Source organism: Ambystoma mexicanum, chromosome 8, assembly GCF_040938575.1.
Source record: "Ambystoma mexicanum isolate Mex_15411 chromosome 8, UKY_AmexF1_1, whole genome shotgun sequence".
Classification (NCBI taxonomy): domain Eukaryota; kingdom Metazoa; phylum Chordata; class Amphibia; order Caudata; family Ambystomatidae; genus Ambystoma; species Ambystoma mexicanum.
This window is the reverse complement of record NC_090929.1, coordinates 1601977569-1602001067: the sequence shown is the minus strand read 5'-3', so window position 1 is coordinate 1602001067 and position 23499 is coordinate 1601977569. Positions and strand designations below refer to the sequence as shown.

General features: G+C 42.1%; 1 protein-coding gene and 1 non-coding gene across 51 annotated transcripts in view; both read right to left on the bottom strand.

Moving 5' to 3' along the window:
* Nucleotides 1–23499, bottom strand: part of TCF7L2 (transcription factor 7 like 2) — a 602916-nt gene that overhangs the window by 13505 nt on the left and 565912 nt on the right. For 6 of the 50 annotated variants that reach the window (XM_069611830.1, XM_069611831.1, XM_069611797.1 and 3 more), the window contains 6 exons: nt 7923–8063; nt 5534–5717; nt 4909–5028; nt 2283–2331; nt 1819–1869; nt 757–829 (listed from right to left, as the gene is read on the bottom strand). In XM_069611830.1, the coding sequence (XP_069467931.1) occupies nt 757–829; nt 1819–1869; nt 2283–2331; nt 4909–5028; nt 5534–5717; nt 7923–8063 (618 nt within the window). Of the gene's footprint in view, nt 1–111; nt 186–752; nt 830–1818; nt 1870–2282; nt 2332–4908; nt 5029–5533; nt 5718–7922; nt 8064–23499 lie in introns of those variants that run through there. The other 44 variants (XM_069611813.1, XM_069611822.1, XM_069611809.1 and 41 more) reach the window with 22 other exon arrangements.
* On the bottom strand, nt 22926–23027 carry LOC138474981 (U6 spliceosomal RNA). The gene has a single exon (XR_011269188.1). It is a non-coding gene; the product is annotated as a U6 spliceosomal RNA (small nuclear RNA).

Below are 23499 nucleotides of genomic sequence, written 5' to 3'. Positions count from 1 at the left end.
ATTTTGGAAGGGAGCAGTGAAGTATAGACAAGTAAAAATCTAAATCACAGAATTAAACCAAGACGGATAGAGAGTTCAACTGGTTCAATCCCAGAGGCCTTCTTCTGTATACCTGCATGGCTTGCACCACAAATTCTGTCGGTCAAGCCCGAACAGTGCCCGGCACTTCTTTGGAGCATTTGCATCTGTTAGTGTGAGGTAGAACAAAAAACAACAACAAAAATAGTGGAGAACTGAAATGCGTGCCGACTCGTAACCTAGAGCTCACTTTTCAGTCATCTCGGTTGTACAGGGCAATCTCCCCCCACCAACACACTACACACGGGAGAACTGGCAGCTGGAAACTGTCAGAAAAGCTGACACGGGAGTGTGTCGGTTTTTCAGGTTTCCATTTCAAACAAAAAAGTAAAAAAATTAAAAAAAACAATGTCACTGTTCCACGTTCAATGTTGTAATATGGAAAGGAAATGAAGCCACAGGGAACCTCTGGTGCCCCTCTGCCACCACCCCAATAGAAATTGCTCGTTAGATAGGGATACGTCCCCATGTTACCTTAAAGCTCCAAATATCACATATCACAAGTCATAAGTGTTCGGCAGTGGTGTTCCGATGACTATGTTGCTAGTGGTGGCCCCAAGGAACATCCAGTCCATATCACAACACAGAGGTAGAGAGGTGGCTGGGAGGGGAGGGAAGGAGGCGTAAAGACCGACTGCAACCAGCGAGAGCATAGAGTTCCCAGACAGCTATACACACCTGCAAGGGCCGCACCAGTTATTCTGTTGATCAAGGCCAAAGCGCGCTCTGCATTTCTTGGGAGCGCTCAGGTCTGAATGAGGTCAAGACAGAAGCGAGCACAGAAAAGACAGAAACAGGAAAAAGAGAGATAGGAATAAAAATTAAAAAAGAAAATAAATCAATGAACTTGTTACTAATCGCAAAAGTATAGACTTTCATTTTAAAGTATTAAAAGAAATTTAAATAAAGTCAATAAATCACGTTTGTATCATTGAGTTTTTTTAATTAGCTGGTGCAATGAAAAGCTGCAGTATCCCTTCCTAAAAGGACGTCTCTGACGGCATGTGAGTTCTGCTTAAATTATTAAAGAGGTGTGGAGAAAGAAAGAGGTCGGGAAAGAGAAGCGGAGAATGGAGTCACATGCTGGACGCGCTCTACTGTCTTTCCCACACATGCCCATGTCAAGGGTCAAATATTTAGGCCGCGCCATGGGATATTGCAGCTTTGGAAACATTCAGCTTTCATCTGTTATTTATCTTGATTTTTTTTAGTTTCAAATTAAAAGAAAAAAGTTATTAGCGTGCTAAATGTAAAATTAAAAAAAAGAGGAATGGACAAGAGTGAGTAGAATTGAAAGGTGGGCAGGTTAGCAGCAGCAAGAGATGCGAAGTGCGCGAGAATTAGCGCAAGCAGGGCGCCATGCGGATTGCACATGCAAGCTCTAGCAGGGTTACTTAGCGGGGACAATGAAAAAACAATGCAATTAGATTAAGGAGGTTCACTGCCGATGCTGATATTCAAGCATCAGTCGCTTTTATAAAAGAAATACTGCATATTCGATTTGCACATATGCACAAACTGTCTGCTTTTATACAGTTCCATTTTAAAAAAGTGACAAGCGACAATCTTTTAAAATGAGTGAGTGGGTGGAAGGTATGGCACGGGCATGGAACTTTCTAAAAGTCTACTTAATATGAGGAATGTTTCATGTGCATAAACTCTGAATGGTGTTAATGATTGTTATATTATTAAAATAATGATAATAAAAAGTATTGGAATGACTGAAAATGGGAGCAGCACCTGTAATCGGAGGAAGTGAAAGGCAAGGATTTAGGAAACATTCGTTGTGTTCTGAAAAAAAAGAACAAATTATACAAAGTCGGGACATCAGCACTGATATATATTCTACAAATCGTCACGGGATGGTCTATGCAGTATTTTAAAAGTGGATGAAAAAAGGAAAACCTCCTTAATATAACCTGAGAAAAGGCACTTAACCAGCGTCATACATGCATCAGCTTGCAGCAATATCAAACACACCAACCCATTCGCAGACCAAGACGGCATTAGAGACTACACCTCTGTAAAGTTTATCTGTTTAAGAATCATAACATAATTAAATCATAGGATTGTGCATGCAAGAACGAGTTTATGTACCAACAACGCCACATCAAATGACCTAAAGGACGGCACGTTCACACGAGGCTGTCTAAGAAGTAAGCTCAACCAGGTAACTAACGTCTCGATACAGCAACTGGACTTACCATTGCTCTCCCCAGGCTGCTTATCCCTTTTCCTCTTCTTCTTCTTGCCCTGCTCGAAAAGTTCAAAGTTAAAATTAGGAACAGTTTAACATTTCACAGAAAGGAATATTTTATCAAAAAAGCAAACAAATTAGCAGGATTCAAAGTAAACATGCGTCTTTTGAATGCTATCCCGTAACAGCACACAGTTACTTCCACCTCAACATGCGAATTCCAAATGCATTTAGTTTAGTTGTCATTTTTCATTGGGCATGAATGGCTGAGGCTTCTGAATGCTTGCATTTCAAAAGTCATATGGAATAATCTGCCCTGAAAAGCAAGCGGTCTCTCAAAGTAAGGGTTTACACTATGATCCAATCACAGCGCAAAGTGATGCATTTCGGTACTCGTACATTGACAAGAAATGTGCAACATCCTTCTTCATGTTTGCTTATCACGTTAGTGCCAATGAGTCTGACAGAATCTGGAAACAACCCTCTTTGGGAGCAATCTCATGGAATCTGCTCCGGATCAATTCTTGTTGTCAGTACTCTCACATGCATTGAGTCATGCTGCCCTTGCGACCATGATTCCAAGAGAACTGATGGGTCATTAATTTGCAACAACAATCTTGATGTTATCAGGGATTATGCAAAACTTCGAAAATTCAAAAATATGGAACAATCAATGGTTCACTTTGTAGGTCTCTCTCTCTCTCTCTCGCTCTCTCCCTCGGGAATGGTTCTTTTTGTCATGGAGTACTTCCTGCTTTAGGCCACAAGACTATTTGTAGCTGCAGAATTGCCATTTATGGCGAGGTACAAAAAGGTCTGTAACCTTTGGCTCTCCAGATGTTTTGCACCGAGACTCACGTGATCCTCACCATTGCTAATGCTGGTTAGCGCTGAGGATCGCTGTAGTCCAAAACATCTGGAGTGCCCCAGGCGGCAGACCTCCAGGCTAGACAATGGTTAATGCCGCCTACTCTCATGAGACTGTGAGAATACCTCTACATCACATCTCTGAGAAGCATAGCCCATACATGGGCTTGTGACCCAAACTAAGTTAGGATTTTATAGTATCAAAATAATTGAATATAACTTTTAGCATTTGTTACGTCTCATGTTTCATACGTACACAGTAAATGTAAAGTGACCTGGTTTGTTTTAGAAGAGATGAAGTTCAATACGCTATGAAAATGTCAACTACAAAATTGCTAAATACAGTGAATTAAGCCTGGTCCTGAAATTTCTTTTTAAAGTTTTTTTTGTCTTGCTTTGTATTTTATGAGTAAATAGGAACGTTACATGAAATATTTTAAAATTGTAGTGTTGTGTAATGTGAAACGTTCTTTGTGAACTATAACACAATCTCTCTCTCTATATATATATATAGTAATAATGCAATATTACATGATTCACAATATACTATAAGGAAGGTTTTTGGGATCCTCAGGTTTATTTCCTGACAAATGACACAAGCCCAGGTGCAGACCAGTGTGCGTCAAGTATTTTATCATGTGATCCCTTAGTGCGACATCAGCATAAGCTTCCAAATTCCTAGACAGTCCTGTACAGGCCTGAAGGCTACTTGATCATGAATGAGCCTGTTCAGGACCAGAGAGACATGTTGGGATACACAACATCTTGAGCGATTCATTGAGCTCCCACTGCCATTTTACTGGACAAACTACATTTCTACTTTTAGCATGTGGCAAAGCCAGAAAGCACGGGCCGAGTGAAGCTTTGGTGCCCAACAGACTTACAAGAGAGCAGCCCTCGCCTTTCCTCGTCCATCTCCTCATCTGACTCCCATGGCTCGTGGTAGCAACGCCTCAGGGCCAGGCATGTAGAAAAATGTAAATGATCTGTTGAACTTGGCCACGCAGCCAGCAACTTTGCCATGGATGGCACCTACATCTATTTTACCCAGCAGAAATATAGAGAGAGTGAACACCCTACAGTGACTTCAGGAGTGCGAGGGGTAGCATTCCTGTAATATTCATCCTGTCCACCGTGGTCTGTCCTAGAAGTCAGACTTTCACAAACTATCTGACTGTATGCTAGGAAAGATAGCAAAACCCATCCCACCCCCTTCCAGACAAAGATGTGGTTCCTCTTTGAAACTGATGGTTACAAAGCTTTGGCAAGTGTGCATATTTGACTTTTCTAAAGAACAACATATCTTTACAAAAACATGCATATTGTCAGTCTTTAAACTTGAAGGTGCAAGGTGGGAACATGTGGTGGTCCTTCGGCAGGAGAGTTGGCACACTGCTAGCTCTGGTTTAACAGTCCCATACTCATCAGCGAGGATCTCTCATTATTCTGCCTTTCACGGCAACTGCACGTGATGACACAGTTTGCGTTTGCTTTTGCGGGAGGCACGTGCGGTTCAACAGAGAGAGGGGTGTTTTTCGTGCAATCACATCCAAACACACAGATTCTGAGAATATGCCAACATGCAAATTGCGGTGGCCATTTTGAGGCAAGGTAATTTATGTGCACACATTTTAGGGCATGCATGGTTGCAGAGGGACAGAACACTCAAAACAGTGGTGCGTGTATTGCGTGGTTTAGTTTAAAACAAATGACAGATAATCAACATTACATTCTACAAATCTACTACAGAAAAAATATCCACCTACATAGCCACCTACATAGTTATCCCGTGCGGACCAGCCGGGGTAGAGCTGCATGTGCAGCTGCCGCTCCTTTCTGGCAAGCTCATAGTATTTAGCTTGTTCTTCCCTGGATAATGCGTGCCACTAAATCAGATGGAGAGAAAGAAAGAAAGAAAATACAGCCAATGGTTAATAGCCAGTCCAAAAGCTAAAGCCCACTCGCAACGTACTCCTTTCCCCAACTCTATGCTTATACTTCGCATGAAGGGGTGCTGTAATGGCGACCAACCCTGGTATTAGGCTATGTCATAATAATACAATTTTGAAACACATATACCTTTTATTAAACTACACCTCTGGCTCCAATGACTTATACATTTAAAAAAGACTTGACTTGTCAACTGATGTAGCTTTCCTTATGCTTACCCTTTTTCATCTGTATTCAGTGATTCATCTTAAAAGGGCTCTTGCGTTGTTTCAAAGGCTAATATGCCTCTTTCAGTCAAGCAAAAGCTCCCACTACCAGCAAGACCCAAACATTTTTTGTGTACTACCGGCACCAAACAGACTTTTTGTGGTGCGAGAGTTTGTTTCAGCGGCCAGCCCGTGTGTGGAATTGGTCAAGCCACGGTCCTTCATGTCAACTTACCCTCCGTCCGAGGATCTGGTTTATGGCCGCGCTCTCCTTTAGCGTGCACTCCGCCACCACCTTGGCCCGCATCTCCTTCATGTAGAGCATGAAGGCATTGAGCGGCTTCTTGATGTGCGGCTTCTTCTTCTCCTCCTCCTTTTTGGAGTCCTGGTGCTTCCTTGATAAGAACATGAAATCAGAGCTAGAGGTTTTATTTATTTTATACTTTTCAGTTGGGCCCCCCCACCCCCCTCCAATTCCCGCCCACCCGCTCCTCCCGCCTGGTTCACATGCTGACAAAAAGGACACATATAGGAAGGAAATGAGACTCATTGAATTTAAAATTCATTCAGTTCGTCCTTTCCCCATCAATGGCTATTGACAAACCATCAACATGCAATGGTTGGCTGTCATAACAATCACTTCACAAACACATCACACTGCACTGGTTGCAACATGGACTGCCACAAGAAAGATGCTATCATTAAATATTTATTTCTAGTTATTTGAAAATATTGAGTTTTTGAGGACGACTTAGACTGGGGACGAAGTGGGTAAGTAGGGGGGAAAGGCGGGCAAAACCCATTTGTAAGCGCTCCCATTTTTTTCAGAGGCACACGTAGAAAGTGAATTTCCAAGCAATATACCATTTGGTCAATCAGTGAAGCCCAGTCAGGTCCTGAAGACAGACTGCTTCAGTCAATCAAATCAGTTGAAGAATAAAAGCCACAATGAACTAATCTAAAGGGATATCAACGGTTCACTCCATTAAAATAGTAGTAGGACAAAATATAAGTGCATTTCATAAGACAACATGTGTATCCTGGAAGGCTTGAGAACGATACACATGAGGCAAATGATGAAGAGACACTATTATAGTGCCTACAAGACCATTACAGAAGCTTGTAGGCGGCTCCATGATGCAGCTCTCGTAAACAGTCAAAAGAGAACCCTTTTTAAGCTGCCCAATAGTGCAAATAGTGTACATTTCTTATGAGTGGGCACTAAATAAATTCAAGGCTGCAAATACAATTATTATTATTATGTATTAACATTTATAAAGCGCGCAGCAACCCAAAGGCACCGTGGCGTTTTCACCACAAGGACCCACTGTTATCCACTCAATGGCTGTCTGATTTCGATTACAATGATGTAGTAGGATATAGGGCAATTCCATATTTGTATTTATTATTTGTATTTACTGATATTTATTGAGCGCTTTCGCCAAAGCCCTATAGGCAATGGTATAAATATAATGGTCATGATGGCGGTACATGTAGAGCGGGTAGACCGATAAGAAGACGACAAGTTGGACAGGTAAGAAAGGAGGTGGTTTTTTAAGCGAGTATGAAAGACATAAAGAGAAGAAATGGAACGGATGTCCAGAGGCAAAGTGTTCCAATGTTTTGTAGCCAGCAAGGAAAAGGGACAAAAGCGAGAGACAGCACATGGGGGCGTGGGAACTGAGAGGAGAAAGAAAGTTTGGGAGCAAACGGGGCAAGAGGGGGCAGGGGGGAGGTTGTAAAAAAGTGACAGAGGAAGACAGATTGGAGCAAGACCATGTAAACATCTGAAAAGGTAGTAACAAAGCTGAGCGAAGGGAAGGGTAATAGACGAGTGAGGAATGAGAATGAGAGAAGACTAACAGCGGAGTGATATAGACAGAGCCAAGAGGAGTAAGATGAGAACAAGGAATGCCAAAGGAGAGTTGGAGCAATAGTTGAGGCAAGAGAAAATGAGAGGTTTCGTAGCCAAGAAAGGAAAAAGGGGGAGGCTCGACGGAGATTGTAAAGATGGAAGCGACTGGTGCGGGCAGTAGAAGTGATATGAGAGGAGAAGGAAAAGGAAAGGGACGAGTGGAAGATGACGGCCACAGCCCTTTGGTTCTCAGAATATGTGTGAGAGTGCTTTGATGGAGATGCTGACGGCTGTCAAGTCATAAGAAGCATCTTGATTGAATCCTGGCTTTTAGTCACTTTGTATGCAGGGACTTCAGTTTTTATTTTTCATTAAAAGCATTGGCCCTCAAATGCCAGCACACAAAGTGGCCTTGGTTAAAAGAAAGAAACGGAATAAAGGAAAGCACCAATCTGCACAAGAGATGGGTCACGGATCAGTGAATGCGGTTATGTTATGTTAGGCACACTTATTAAGCGCACGTTCGCCCTAAGGCATCATGGCGTTGTGAAGTGCAAATGCACCAGAGCAAACGGTGGAGAGTGGGTATAGCATAGGCGGGGGCGCCTCTGCACAATTGGAATGTGTAAGAGTGTTGTGCTATTTTGCGCAACGTTCATATGGCAGTGTCGATATTCAGCACTTCATATTTCTGCACAAATTGTGTTAAGAGCATTGCCGACCAAACTAAGTACGAGACACAGAACTGCAAAGGAACAGAAATACTCACGAGCTGTGCATGGAGCCAACGTCACTCTGAGAAGACTCCTGTTTCACCGTTGGCGTGACTATGGCGGGATGAGGGATACCGGTTGTGTGTAAACTATGATGTGGTGGCACCATGTGCGGCGGAAACCTGGAGGAGAGAAAACTGTGTAAATGGTCAGATTAAAATTAAATGAAGGGGAGGGCTTTACTTACAGTACCAATTCAAATAGACAGTGAGCGCTGGGAAAGTCCATTATTAATTACAGTCAACATAGCCCCTTTAACATCAGCACCACCCAACCAGGCCACAACTTCAAAGCGCTACGATATAGCCAGAAATGTGTTAATATACTTGGAGATGGGTTGCAACAAAAATTAACAGCTATTAACAATACGTTAACAATTGTAGTCTATGCATTTATGGACATGGCATCTTAAGTAACGGTTCCATGGGATTTTACCCAACCAAATGCTACTGAATGAAATTTAACAGAAAAAAAATATTGCATTTTTTAAATTGGGCCACCCATCCCTCCTTACCCCAAGTCCCCTGTTTACCTTTATTTTAAAACAATTTTTATTAGGTTTAATACAAACATTATACATCAAAACTTTGCATTACAATCGTATGATAAAACCACATTTTTAATTTTCTTACCCCTACCCCTCCGCCCCCATAGCCAGTTCTTCACTTCCATCAGTCTCAGCCGCTTTAACAGGGTGTGTCCACAATGTCATCCGTTGAGGAGCCCTCTTCCCCAGAGTCATCCGTTCTGCCTTCAAACAGAGACGCTTCTAGGTGCCTCCAGTCTACCAATGTATGTGCCTCCTCCTCTCCCCCTTTCGCCCACTTCTGGAGATCCTGCCACCAGGCCTCCACACGTGGCCTCCTCTTTGATTTCCAACTCATAGCAATCTTACGTTTTGCCAGCATATACGCCAAATCTTTGAGTTTGCTTACATGTTGAAACCCACCAAGCATGCCCATCCATAGTGAGTCTACATCCACCATTATCATCCACCATTATCTCTTTCTCAGCTAGCAGGTGTGCCACCTCCCCCCAGAATCTCCTAATTTCAGGGCATGTCCAGAACATATGCGCCATTCCAGCGTTCACCTCTCCACATTTCGGGCACGCCTGTGGCCCTGCATCTTTGAACCTAGTAATCTTCTCACGGGTCATATACGCCCTGTGGGTAACAAACAACTGAATTTGTTGTAGTCTCACATTCCTAGAGACTTTTTTATGATACCCTTGCACCCTGCGCCACAACCCGTCTCCCATGAACTCACCCCCATCCTTTTCCCAATCGCTTCTCACTTTAGTGACTTCCTTTCCCACTTGGGTCATCAATAACTCGTATATACGAGAGATCTCATGTCCTCCCTCTGACACATCACAGAATGTTTCCATCACAGTGTCGGGCTGCTGTGCCAACACCGTCCTGGGCCATTTACTCTTAATTATCTTAATTTATTTATGTGATGTACTGACCCAGGTGCAGTCCAGTGTCACTTACCAATTCTTCAAATTGTATCGCTACACCTTCCTGCCAGATATCTCCTAGTGTCGCTACACCTTTAGTTTCCCACTGTCTTCTAAGTATCCCCGTTATTTGGTGATCAATCCTATCTAAAGCTATTAATGGCATATGTGGGGAACACGGCTCTGGATTTCCCATTAGCTGGCAGGTTCTCTGCCATACTTTTTTGCTCACGTCTAACAGTCTCGACCCACTTTTCCACTTCCCGTTTGGTAACCACATCCATTCATTCAAAAAGTGAGGGGTACACTCTTCTATAAGCAACTTGGATTCAGACGTGGCATCATCCACCAACCACCTTGCCACATATTGGAGTTGGCTGGCCAAGAAATATACTTCAAAATTGGGCAGACAACCCCCCCGTTCATGCGGGTTTTGTAGCTTCCACAACGCGATCTTATTTCTGGTGTTGTGCCATATGAACCCTCTACACATGTTCTGTATACCGACAAAGAGGCGTCTTGGTATCAGGTATGGATTGGCAAAATAATGCAACAACCTAGGCAGTACAACCATTTTCAGCAGTGCCACCCTCCCCATCATGGTCAATGGACGCTTAGCCCAGAATATCATACTGTTTTTAATTTTGGCCACTGCTTTAACCGTATTCTGCTCATATTCCACCTCGATCTTATGATAAATGTCATTTCCTAGGTACCTAAATGTTTTGGGTTCCCACCTGATCTGCAGTACTGGGAGTCTGCTCACCGGTACCCCTGCGTATCTACCCAGAGGGAATATGCTGGACATCCCAGGGTTTACCGTTATGCCGGACAACTGTGCAAACTGTTCCATAACTTCCAGAATGTACTGTAAATTCTCTTCAGGATAATGTAAATATAACAGCATATCATCCGCAATCAACGAGATTAGGTGCCGCCCTCCTTTGGTACTGATCCCGACCTCACCATACTGTTGTCTAAGGTACGCCGCCAAGGGCTCTAGTGCCAGGATAAATAACATCGGGGACCAAGGGCATCCTTGTCGAGTGCCCCTGCCCAATCGCCAACGTTCAGATATGGTCGCTCCTGTTTTGACTCGGGCCAACGGGTCGCTGTATAATAGCTTCACCCATTTGAGATATTCCGGCCCTATCCCATATTTCTCCAGAACCGCTAGCAGCCAAGGCCACTTGACCAAATCCTGGGTATCTTGCAACTGTCCATCTGCTCCTTTAGCCGCCCTAATGACTTGCCGTGGGGTCTCTTGTACAAACATGCCAGCAGCCTGCCTGGCTTATCACCTTCAGCGTGTTGTCTCTCTACATATTTCTTCTAATTCAAATTACATAACCTTTCCCAGTGCCCTCTACATGTTTGCTGTAGTCGGATCATATTCTCTGCTACCTCTGGGGATTTCCCCACCTCCAGTAGTTTGGATTTCATCTCTCCGCTTTACTCAGGTCACTCATATTGCTGCCCTCTATCCCATTCGACTTTGCTATAGCTGCCCCCCTAGCCACCACCTTGAATGCTTCTCATAGCGTCCCAGCAGATTCCACACTCCCAGTATTAATTTGAAAATATGCATGATCAGAGAGGACTATAGCTTTATAAGTCCCCTGTTTACCTTAACCCCACTCCCCTGAACCACCTCCCACAGCTTTTAACCCCTTACCCCCACCCACTTTAAATTTATTGTTTGGTATTTGTTTCATCAACATTCCAGTCGTTATTTTCTTTTCGGTAACATCAGTGGATACCTAAGGAACAATGTCCATCTATATATCTTTATAGATAGAAACCAAATAATAGATACTTTATATGTTTCACATGACATATTTAGCTTATTTTTCATCTGACTATACCCTTATTAACCTTTCAATTTAGTCTGACAGTGCCTGTACTTTCAGGAATACGTCAAAAAACATCAGATGTTCCACGTTTCAAGCTTTATATTACATATGACAAAAAGAACAAGAATTACCCAATGACACTAAATTTCATATGCGACAAGTCATTTTGGTAAGTAAACATGCATATCCTAGTACCTTTGTAATAAAAAGTCCAGGGCTTGCGGTGCATGCATCCCATTGTCAGCAAGGTGGTAAGAGTTGAAAATGAGAAAAGAGGGAAAGTAAAACAGAGATGAAGAAGGGAGGAAGGGAGCAGTGAGAACGGGAGAATGTTTGAGGTGAGAAAGTGGGAGTTAAAGAGACGAGAAAGGTGGGAAGAGGTGAAAAACTAGACAATGGGAAAACAAGAGATGAGAGGGGGATGTGTGAAAGAAGAGACAACAGACATTCCGCTTGGAGGAAGAACACCATGGAAGACTGGAAGAAAATGAGAGATAATGGAAAGATGAGGAAATGCATGTTAGAAGAAAAAAGGTAAAGGTAAGAATGTGTGTAGGTGAAAAGAGTTAAAATGGGAGACTGAGCAAAGATTATGAAAGGAGGAAAGCATCATGAGATTATAGGAACGTCAGATGAGGATACACAGTAGTCACACATGATTGTGCCTTTAGTGGATATGTTTGGATATGTGTTTTGGATGGTGCAACTTGAATTGGCAATACAAGTATAATAGAAAAATAAAGATTTCTAGGCTATTTGGTAAACTAGGTCTGTCATAATGTGTATGACCATATAGTGGTTCCTTGAGTGTGTTCAAGGTTTGGGGGCACTATTAGCTGTACAATAGGGCTTGAGGCCTTTTCTAAATATATCTGCAACTATTAGCAAAAGGGACTGAAATCACACACCATGTCAGGAGTACAATAGGTAATATGAAAATATACTGAGCTGCTAAGTAGCACCTGGAAGGAAAAACAGGTTATGATTCATAACCAACATGGTTGCCTGACTTTATGCAAGATAGTACTGCGAGACCAGCTTCAACGAATATTATTACTAGGATATCAACCTTTTATATACACCATATACCAAAAACTAAATTGTCTCTTGACACCTGAACAATAGCTCTTAATATAAATCATCTCAAAGGGGCTCAATGTATTAATCATGGTGAATGGTTGGGTCAGCAATACTGGAATTTAACCAACCAGGCTATACCAGGAGGAACACAGAGATAAGGTGAGTTGCAGAAGGAAGGTAATTCATGATTACACAGAAAGTTTAATTGCGCCCCTCTTCATAATGAAGGATATTTACATGGGCTCTGACAGTTCTCTGGAGTGGGGACATGGCTTTGTAAAGTGGACTGGACTGCTCCCTTTGATGCAGGGTGAAGGCTGATTAGCACGTGGTTGGTCCCATCTGCATTGAGAGACTGTCTGCAAATGGTGGAATGGAATGCTACCCAGAGGCATTCCCAGTGATCAAGCATTAGCCCCAGGAGTTCAGGCCATCATTTGTTGCTTTTCTGTCATTCCCTTACAGCTGCCTCCACCATGAAATTCCATATTAGATGAAGCATAGATCAATCTTACCATATTTTCTCAATTAAATATTTACACAAAGATAATCAGAGATGTAAATTAACACATCCCTTGTCGATTTAACATCCAGAAACGGTACAAAAATGAAAGGCTGCTAGTATTTATGCCACATGACAGCACTATGTACTACATATGTACACATACAAACAAACGTACAAAACCACGCACAGAGCTCGTAAATTCTCCATGAACCCGTCCCTCTCTCTGAAACATGGTATTGTACATAGCGTTATGGTGTACCATAATATTAAACTAGCAAATATAAGCGTACGGAATACTTCACATCCTGTTGCAAGCCATGACCGATCATCAGAATTATCGAAGTTGTGGAAGCTTCCCCACTTGTCCATCTTTGCAACCTGTCCACTTCTAGCTTATTATATCCATTTCTACCCGCCTTGCAGAAGCTTCTTAAAGAAACCTCTATTGCAGTGGTCTTCAAACCGTGGAGATGGCCCCAATAAGGAGGGTACGGGCTGGCTGGGTGGGTGCAAGGGTCTTCAAAAAGGGAGTATGGTGACTGCTTTTACTAGACAAAATAAGATATGGTACCTAGGGGGACTAGCAACACAATTTGTTCTCAGGGCTGGAGGTCGGGCCGGTGGAGGGGGGGGCGGGGTGAGCTCAACATGTAAAAGTTTGAATGTCACTGCTCTTTTGGTAAATACGATTTTGTAAATGAAAAGGTATAAGGAGACACTGTATAAAAGACTACTTATATTTAACACTATTAAAATGATTAAAATGAACCCGTTTTGGCTTTGTTCCGTCCCTCTGCCAGCTGGCGCGAACACCCAAGAGGCACATTGTAAGCACTGCCCAGGCACCAGGAGATTCAACACTTTGAAACAATTACCACACCAGTCGCACAACACTAGCAATTATGACAAAAAGCATTTGTGCAGAACTGGCAATTAGGAAAATGGAGTTAAGAAGCAACATGCTTAAGTACCAGAGGTTTATACAAATGTAATATTGCTCAACATAAAACCACTCTCAGCTTTGTCCGATATCAAGTAGGGCTATAAACTCACTGCGTTAAATACATTGTTATGTCATTCATGTTAATGTCATGTCTTTGAACTAGGGGTGTACCAAATAGTAGATTTACGTATTCAGCTCAATACCGAATACTTGGACAAGTATTAGGCAGGACCCAGATACAGAGCCGAATAGTTGCCTTTGTAAATTAAAAACAAACTCTAAAATATGTATATGCATTTTTTATTGCATTTCTTTTCGTTGTCTATGGAAGAGGTTAGTGTGAATCATTAAAGGAATACATTCTCAGAAAATAAACAGGCCAATAACAGTATAGTTTGTATTTGTATGCATTCATGGGTAACTAAGTAACTAAGACTAGCACAAAGGTATAGTATACATGTATGCAATCACTGTGAGGGGAGCTGGGATGTGACTGGGTTGTGTCTACTCATAATTTCAAGTGTTGCTTTTGGGCCTGCCCATCTCTAGCATTCTGGCTCCAGCAAGTCACTGAAACACAAAAGGAGTGATTACATCAAGTAGCACCCTGTTGACTGCTGACGTGCTACTGAACACACACCTTTGGGATGCTAACGCCATTCTTTCTACTTCTGCTACCGAGAGCAGATGGGAAATTTTAAAATGCCTCATCATTAATAGTATTTTCTTTCTTTTTTCAGGTGGGATAGGATTGTGGGGTTTTATGGCATGGCAAAAGGTGCCAGCTAAAAATATATATAGAATGCCGAGTCCTCAATGGTTCTCGGCTGACCCTATAGGGAAGGGACAGTGCTGATTTTCAGATCTTTAACTGGCATGTGCATGTTTATTTTACTTATTTGCTTCACTTGTACATCCATTTGCTCCAATGTTTCTAAATTGTAAACTTGTATCTCCTCATCTTTATTACACAAACACCCCTCTTTTTTAATTCGTTAATGTTGGGACGCCTATTTCAGCTGCCACAGTCTGGGGCATTTGGGTTGCAAATATTTTTTGTAAAACTTCCAATCTATTGCATAGCCACATCCTTTAGTAACATCTGTCACTTTTACTCAATTCGAAGGGACTCATTTTGGCACCATGAGAAAGGTGGAGAGCAGCAATTGTAATCTATGTTTCGATATTATAAGCACATCTCTGCCACAGGTAAACTTCCCACTGAGCCATTTTACTTGCTTTATAACCTTGGCTTGTAGGCTGAATACCGTTCTTTGCCAAAGGTACACTATTTACTATTACTTCCTGGGATATCTGCAGCAGATATAATAATAATCAATTTAATTATATTACTTGGATTGGGATTTTGTGGGAATATAAACTGTAATTTTCAGATTATTCCTCCAGGTCATCAGGTAATCAATATGCCCCTGAAGCAAATAACATTTTCCAATAGCGTCTTTGCATACTATTGTTACACCTGAATGGTTTTCAACTGCAAAATAGAGGGGACGCTAGAGATACATTCAAAATATTGCAAGTTTAGCTTCAGCTCACCTCTCCCCAGCAAACCACCAGATGAAAGTGTAGCATGTGAAAGACAAGCACTTTGCACTTTACACCTCTGCTTTGCCTGTACTCAATCAAACAAGTGACAACAGCATTTGTTGAATGATCCTTTCAAAGGATTAACATGACATGCCTGACTGGTTCAAGGGACGGTCAAAGCAGTACTTAATGTATTTTGTAGGCAAAACTATTCTTCAAGGGGAAATTAATCAAATATTCGGACAAAGCGGAATATCTAATTTTCAGCCAGAATTCAGCTGAATACTTACTCTAAGCCAAATTTCGGTACACCCCTACTTTGAACAAAGCCCACACGTGTACCGAAGCTGCCGGAAGGTGACACGTACCTCTACCAGCAATGTATGTTAGGAGATACTCTGTAATGAAGAGGGCCATAACGCCCAAAGCAGATATGCAAATGTAAGCTAGTACGCAGACTTTAGTCCCTTTCTGAACCTAAGATTTCAAGGCTGCCCTCCTAGAGGACAAGGACATTGCAGCCCATGTTAAGAAGGTTAGACAAGGCTGGATTATGATGATTGCCTCTGCCTTAGGGGAATCCAGCTTCCCACACCACTATTACCATCCTCATGAAGCTCGTAACAGGCCTCCAGAATTTCCAGGCAGCGCAATTCAGGACATTGTTCCCCAAGGAGCCCCCGTTTGAAACCCACCCATAGTTGTGAGTGCTGTACTTTCTCCCAGACTTCACATCATCGTGGCCTGAGGAATAAGTAGAAAAGCAGTCTTCTCCTACTCCCTTGGACATTGTTTGAACATGCCCAGGCTTAGCAGGAAGGCTTAAAAGCCTGACCACTCCCAAGCCAGAGACTAACTTAGATCACTAGAAGATTTGATACAAGTATACGGTTCAGCGTCATCGGGGGCACTGGTTCCTTCAATCAGTGGCTTAATTTAATCACAAGAAAGTCACTTGATTTCTGGTTCAATTTATTCGCTAGAATGTTTCACACTAAAGAAGGACAGGCGCTCACCAGATAATGGAATTTCAGACATTTCTCAGGCCGGCTCTTCCCTCTTTCTATCTACCTACAATTTCCTTGAATATAGTCCATTTATGACTGGACCTCCCTTGACCTCTAAGCTTGGCAGTCCCAGAATCATTTTTCTAGCATTTCCCCAATGGGAAATTTAAGGAAACCAAGGGCAAAAGGCCATCAAACTTTAAGGGCCAACTTAAGTACATCTTAAGTAATCCATCACAAAACATGTCCGGTTCTTCTTCACCTTTTTTGTTTTGTCCTTCCTGCACCCTCATTTCCCCACCTTTTAACCTCCCCATGCTCTGTTTCTGCTATAGAGTAAGCTCTGGCTACCCCTGGCAGGGACACTACACCACACTTTTGCAAGCCTTGGCACGGTAAGATCACTAAGGAGTGCATGGTACAGTGTGAAAGCTGAGTAACATTACAGAATAGACAGTTTTACACAACTGTTCACTTCAAAATCACTCATGTTGTTGGATTTCTTGGGCGATACGTCTATACATTTTGAAACAGGATTTAAATGTTGACTAAAGTATTTAACAGGACATGTTTGAGAACTCCCCTTTCCTTGAAATGTTAAGTCTTCCAGAGAGCAGCCCACACCTGTCAATGTCTAATTGAAAGGTAGGTACAAACTCGAAAGTGACCCAGCAGACCTAGCCGCATCATACCTAAAGAGTCACCAAGCTCCTTTTCAAAAGGTCTAAAAAGTAATTAACTAAGATCTTTTAGCCACACTCGCAATAGACCTGGCAAAGGGCGACATGCAAAACTAAATAGTTCACTTAGAAATGGTGTCAGTGGGAACACTAAATCCTGAAGGGCAGGATCCTCCCACAGGTTAGACATTGGACACCATTAACAAGAACCAAAAATAGTTTTTCTAAACAAAAGTCCTACTTCTATATAAACCAATCAGACTTGAAGAATGCGCTATTGCATCACTGGCAGTGCATCATCAAATGCTGAAATACAGCAAACTACTTAAAAGACAACAATTATTCCTTTCCAAAACAAATGTGCCCACCACTGCAATGGCAAAACCAATTCAGAATAAGGCTCATCTGGTCTCTGGGGGAGTAAAAAGTGGTCCTATGAATCTCTTAAGGACTGTGTCGTCTTTGGAAAAGGTGTAACTTCCTTTAAAATGTGAGATTACCTGACAACACATTCTAGAACTGTCTAGTCGCCACACAATCTTCAGTTAAAGATATCCAAACTCAAGATGGCTGCCTAAGAGACCAATCATTTGGAGCCCTATACCCATAGGACTAAACACGTCTGACCCTGAACCCGAGGGTAGAGGAAGCAATGTTCAAAGTCTGGAAGAAAGTAGAGACCTTCCTACATTAAGAGCATTACATCTTCACAGGATGTCTACTGATTATCAGCGTATACTCAATATTTACGGTTTAAATTCTCATACCATTTTATAATACTTCTAAGATCACGCCTTAAGCAGCAGTGTGTCCTTCAGGAGGTGTCATTTGGGGGTCGCCAGGAGCCGCAGCTGCCCAAAACCCAAAGCAAATAGGCTGCAAGCAGGGTATAAAAATGCATTACTATGCTAACCGCTACCATATAGGTGCACAGGGTTAACGATTTCGCAGGTGTCAACAGCCTACTCCACAACGCAATGAAAGCATTGTATGGTCACCAGGGAACTAAAATGGGGCACTTAAAAGCACCCATGCCCTGGTAGCTATATGAGCAACTAAGGTCAGCACACCTGAAAAAGGGTTGCAGTGACAAGGGAACTTCAGTGTAAGTCTAACTGGCACAAAGGAGAAGTCGAAAAACTGAGGGAGCTACCATAAACCCCAAGGAAGTCCAAACATGAAATTCTGCTTTAAAAACTTAGATCAGAGGTTTTGCTGTAAATGAAAGCATGTTAAACAAACAGAACCGTTTAAGCAGTAATGTCTTAATTAAACCCATTTTTCCCGAGGATTATTTTGAGCATGCCGACCATAAACTAGCATTGATTTGCCCCAACATCAGATGCACCTTCTTTGCAAGAATGCAAGTAGTATCTCTTATAACATGGACTCCAAGATACCGAAACCCATCCTCGACCCCGAAAAATTGTCTGATTGGAAGAGACCCGGGTGAGAAGCCAGAGATATGGGAAAAATATGTTTGAGGTTTTCAGATTAAAATGAGATATTTCTCCATTTTAGAGCATTAAATAAACCCATTGAATAAAATTGTGCCACATATAGTCTATAACAGGGGTCTCCAAACTTTACGTCAGCTAGACCTACTGTAGTGAAGGCCAACAGTGGAGAGCTACTAGCGGGCGATATCGGGGTGGGGATATTTATAAACGTATGAATTTTTACCAAATATTTTTTTGGCCCCGATTATTTCCCCTCTATAAACAGATGGAATGACATATGCCTTCACGATTATATTAAGAACTTCAAAAACCTCTTGGTTGCATTATTATTTATTAGTAGCTGTCTCAAAAAAGACACATTTTTTGTACTACCACACATATATCCTGTAATTTTTGTGCCCTTCCTTTGCGTTTTGTGCAGGCTTTCTACATGCCAGGCACAGTATTGTTTTCCAAATGTGCATTTCTCACTTCCATTAAAAAAAAAAAGTAATTTCCAAATTGAAAAATACTGCTCGAGTTTACGAGTTTTCTTTGACATTTATTTTGTCAGACAGCACACATACTCTGTTATTTGTGTGCCCCTCTGTGTTTTAGCACAAGTTATATTTATACAGATGTTATGTTTGTCAAACTGGTTAATCACAAATAAATGCTTCTGTTATGCTGACAGCAGTTTTTAGGAAATTAAACTGTGGGTTCATGGGTGCCAACTTTTGATTTTCACTAGAGGGGCAGAAATATCACCACCCCCGCCCTGAATATAAGCAACCAACCAGCCCAACCCATACCCTGGCAAAACACATTTTATAACACTTTTTTTATACGGCATTGCAAAAACTCATACGATTAACAACCTGTAGTTTTGAATTTATAACATCTCAGCATCGGTCTGTCAACCTGCTGAGCTACCATGGTAGGCTTCTACTGTACAGCGGGTCTATGGATCGCTTAATGTACTAAAAGTGGATGTACCTGTGTCATGGAAGTGATTTAAAGTGGAAATGTACAGTGTGGAGTTTGGAAAGAAGCCACATGAAAGAAATTGCACCATTTTTTGAATATTATTTTCAACACTTCCAGGCGAGCGGCAGTGCTACTGTGATATTTTCATTGCATGGTCACAATGATCCTGATCCTTCCCCAGCCCCTTCGACATCTCTGGTAAAGAAGAGCAGCTTGCTTAAGCAAGACAGTGTCGTGGGGGCGCACAAGGCCAACTGTGGTACTACAGGCGGCCTGCAGAAGAAGATTGTGATACTGACACTTGTCTGTTAATTTACAATCAGATTCACGTGGCACAGCAGCCAAGCTCCCCACCTGCAATTGGGACGACCAGAGTTCGGATCCTGAACACAGAAAATATCCGCAAAACACACCATTAAATAATTTAACTGAAGAGGCTCAGACGAGCTACTAGTCGCCCACGATCGACCATTTGACGACCTCTGGTCTAGAAGCACTTTCATTATGTGCTTTAATATGAATCAGCTCTCTCAAAAATGTTACATAGTTTCTTCATGGCTCACTAGTTACGATCCTGTGAACCCACAGCATTGGCTTCCACATGTATGCTGATGATACCCAGATCCAACTCAAACCTGAAGGATTGGTGACCGTAAAACACTGACTGAAGATCATCTGGCTCTGTCTAAGCAGTGAGAGGACAGAGATATTGGGTCCCAATCTGAGTTGGCCAGTCCAGTAAAAAAGTGCTGGTATTCATGGATATCGCCATTTTACCGGACCGGACGACTACAGGTTTGCCAGTGGGGCACCTGGGTTACCTCCAGGTAAACGTTGGAGGTAAGCCAAGCACCCTACAGGGAAAAAAAAGCCCTCATTTCCGGCACTGCAGTAAATGAATGGGGAAGTACACCGTCACCCATAATCCGGTGGCTATGCCGGAAACGGTAACTACATTTGCCGGTATCCTGTGTCCTGTTTCCTCGTATTTGACGGGTGAAATATATAGCCATGCCACCACAAACCAGTTTTAAATGCACACAATCATACAATTCTAGTCAACACACATTTACACCTATTTACACACAATTCACTATGTACCACTCTGTGGTACATAGTGTATTTCAACACCTGCAACTGCATGGCCCTGCCTCACTTGCACGCCCACCACGCAACTAATCTAGCTTCTCAGGCAACATCTCACTTAGACCATTGCTATGATGTGTACGCTGGGACTCTGAACAAAATACCAGTGTTAAGAATTCAAAGACTAAAATGTCTAGCAGGATAGATAATCTTCAGCCAGCAACACATTGACCACGGCATGCAAACACTCAACACGTTGCATTCAAAAAAAGGCCATTGTTAAGACATTGCATGGAGACACGCTGGGCTATCTATCGAAATTATTTTGAGTCATACCACCCCTATCAATCCTTCCCACTTCGACAGAACCGCTGGTCCAAAGTTCCTGTTTTCTCCTCATCCCTTCATGTTCTGTTAATATTTTGAGCAGCCGTAAGGCAAAGTGTACATCTTGACAATAATATATAAATAACTAATACAGAGGTGTAGATGCAAAAATAGGGCTGCACATAAATCTGGTGGCGCTAACATCAAGAGTACGCATACTGGTCTCCGGTGGTAGAAACCCCATGCATCCTGAACCAGATGACCGAAATTTCTGATATGTAGAGAGAGGTCCAGTTAACCAGCATATCGTGAAGGGGCGACAGGTACAAAAGGACCCGATCAAAACGGCGTGGCCACAAGGGTCTGATTGCATTGATGGACACACAAATCTGACAGTGGTATGGTATGTACGCTAGTGATAGTTGTATGGCGCTCGTACCGCCTTAAAAGGCATCTAGGTTGTGAACACTCTGAAACACCAAACCCTTGATTCAGAATAATCGCTTAATCTACGTCTGAACTCCCGGTGAATCACAAGTCATAAATCAGGTGGCAATGAATTCCAGAGCTTAGTGGCATAAACAGAAAATAAAACATGTGTCCCACTTTATGCATCTAAACTTTGGGACATTAAGTGAGCTGGCAGGTGCTCATCGTAATGTTCTCTGAGGTATGCATCGCACAAAGAGTTTACACAGGAATTAAGAGGGTTGAGGATGATAAAACGTGGGAAGCAGACACAGCTTTAAACTGAATACATCTTTACACAGGTAGCCATGTAACATCTGCAAAGCTGGGTAAAAGGGGCAGCAATTCAAGCTGTAAGCTACTAGCCAGCCATTAAAAAGTCACACGCCACCTCAATTCCATACACACAGCACACCATCTCTTCCTCGACAAGTGTAAAACATCACTAGCCAATGTCTAGTGCAAATGTTGTGTACTGCTGGGTAGATATGATCTCTATGGCCCAGGCGGAACAATACACTTGCAGCATTCAGAACAATTTAAAGCCTGAGCAATGCAGTCTTGGGCAAACCCAAATAAACTGCAATGCAAGAACTCACTCGACTTGATACAAAAGCATTAACCATATGAATTTTGTGCGAAAAAGAATAATAATCTAGGAGTCCTTTAAGATTATGCAGATAAAAGAAATAGGCCCTGGAAACCATACTTATTTTAGAATAGAGGGACAACAGGGGGGGAGGAGGTCAAGCAGGACTCCTAGGTTCCTGAGTTTGAGGGAACAGGACACGGCCCCAAAATGTTGGACAGTAAACATTGGAACAAAGATGGAGGACATATAGATCTGCCAAGAGAGGAATTGACTCACCAGCAGGAAAAAGGATTGGGATACAATAAAATGTCGTTTTTATTATAAATCATCAAATAATTGGAAGTTCATCCATTGGTTAATTTGTTCCAGACCGCATTTTAAACGATCTGCCCCTTTCTAATCCGAATATCCTAAACACAAAACCACCATATATATCAAGAAATGTTTAACAAAAAAACAGGTATTCAAGCACCTAATGGAATAGAAATCAAGTACACAGGCACGGATCCAGGAACATACTAACAAGAGCCCCCCGCTTTATACCCTCACGGTCACAGAAGCTCCCAATTTCAAAATATCTGTAATTATGACTTATATATGTCAACAACTAAATTAATTTTATTGCAAAGAATCAATACAAATTGTCATCCTTGCTCATAAGACACATTCCATATAGATTTTAACATTTCTACACCGTCAGCAAAAAGAAGTTAGGCAGGGCCTTCCTCTGAGGAACCATGAGCCAGTCCATAGCACCCAGCAAATTTAACATGTAGGCAAGATGCAAAACGTAATTTGTCCATTACATATTATACAATATGCTTTAAATGTCCCTTACGTGTGCCATTTATTCCCCTTTAAACGCATTCCCAAATAGACACAGTAAATATCACATAGCTATGTTTGTATGGTACCACTTGCCAGGGGAGTCAAAAGTAGCTCTTGGTAGCTGCTTGTTTCAAGCTAATCAGGCTCCCTTTGGCTGTAACCAGGAGCCAAATAGCTCCCAGCTCCTGGCAATTTAGAGCCTGTAGTCCCATCTTGAATTTGAGTTTCATCTTTGTGCAAGGGCTATGTTAATCTTCTCTCTATTGTTCCAATTTTAGTATATGCAATTAACTTTCCTGTTATTCTCAGCAAGGTCTTTCTTAGGTATGACTAGTGTGGCATCTGCCACTTCAATGGGGCATTTAGGACTGAAAGACCGCCCTTCCTACTCCACTTGATTAGCAAAATCATGTCTGCTTCCAAGACAATGAACCACAAACCAAGACAATTGCTGAATAGAGCCCCCTTTCGATGATTAGTTTATACCCATGATGTCCACTATCTCGACATGCTAAAAAAGGTTTGCTTTTATGTGCATATCAAATGTTCTTAACATCATGCATAGCAGCAAGCCAGACATTTGTAACAGTCTCTGTATAACAGGGGACCTTTTGCACAATTTCTTTTAGCGTGGGGAACACGGTTGTTATGATGAAGCATAAAAAGCATGTGTCAAATATATGCGTAAAAGTTTGACTCATACTTTTTATGCCACCCCATATTTTCGTTCATTTGTATGGTGGAGAGGGGGCACGGAACGAAATTGCCT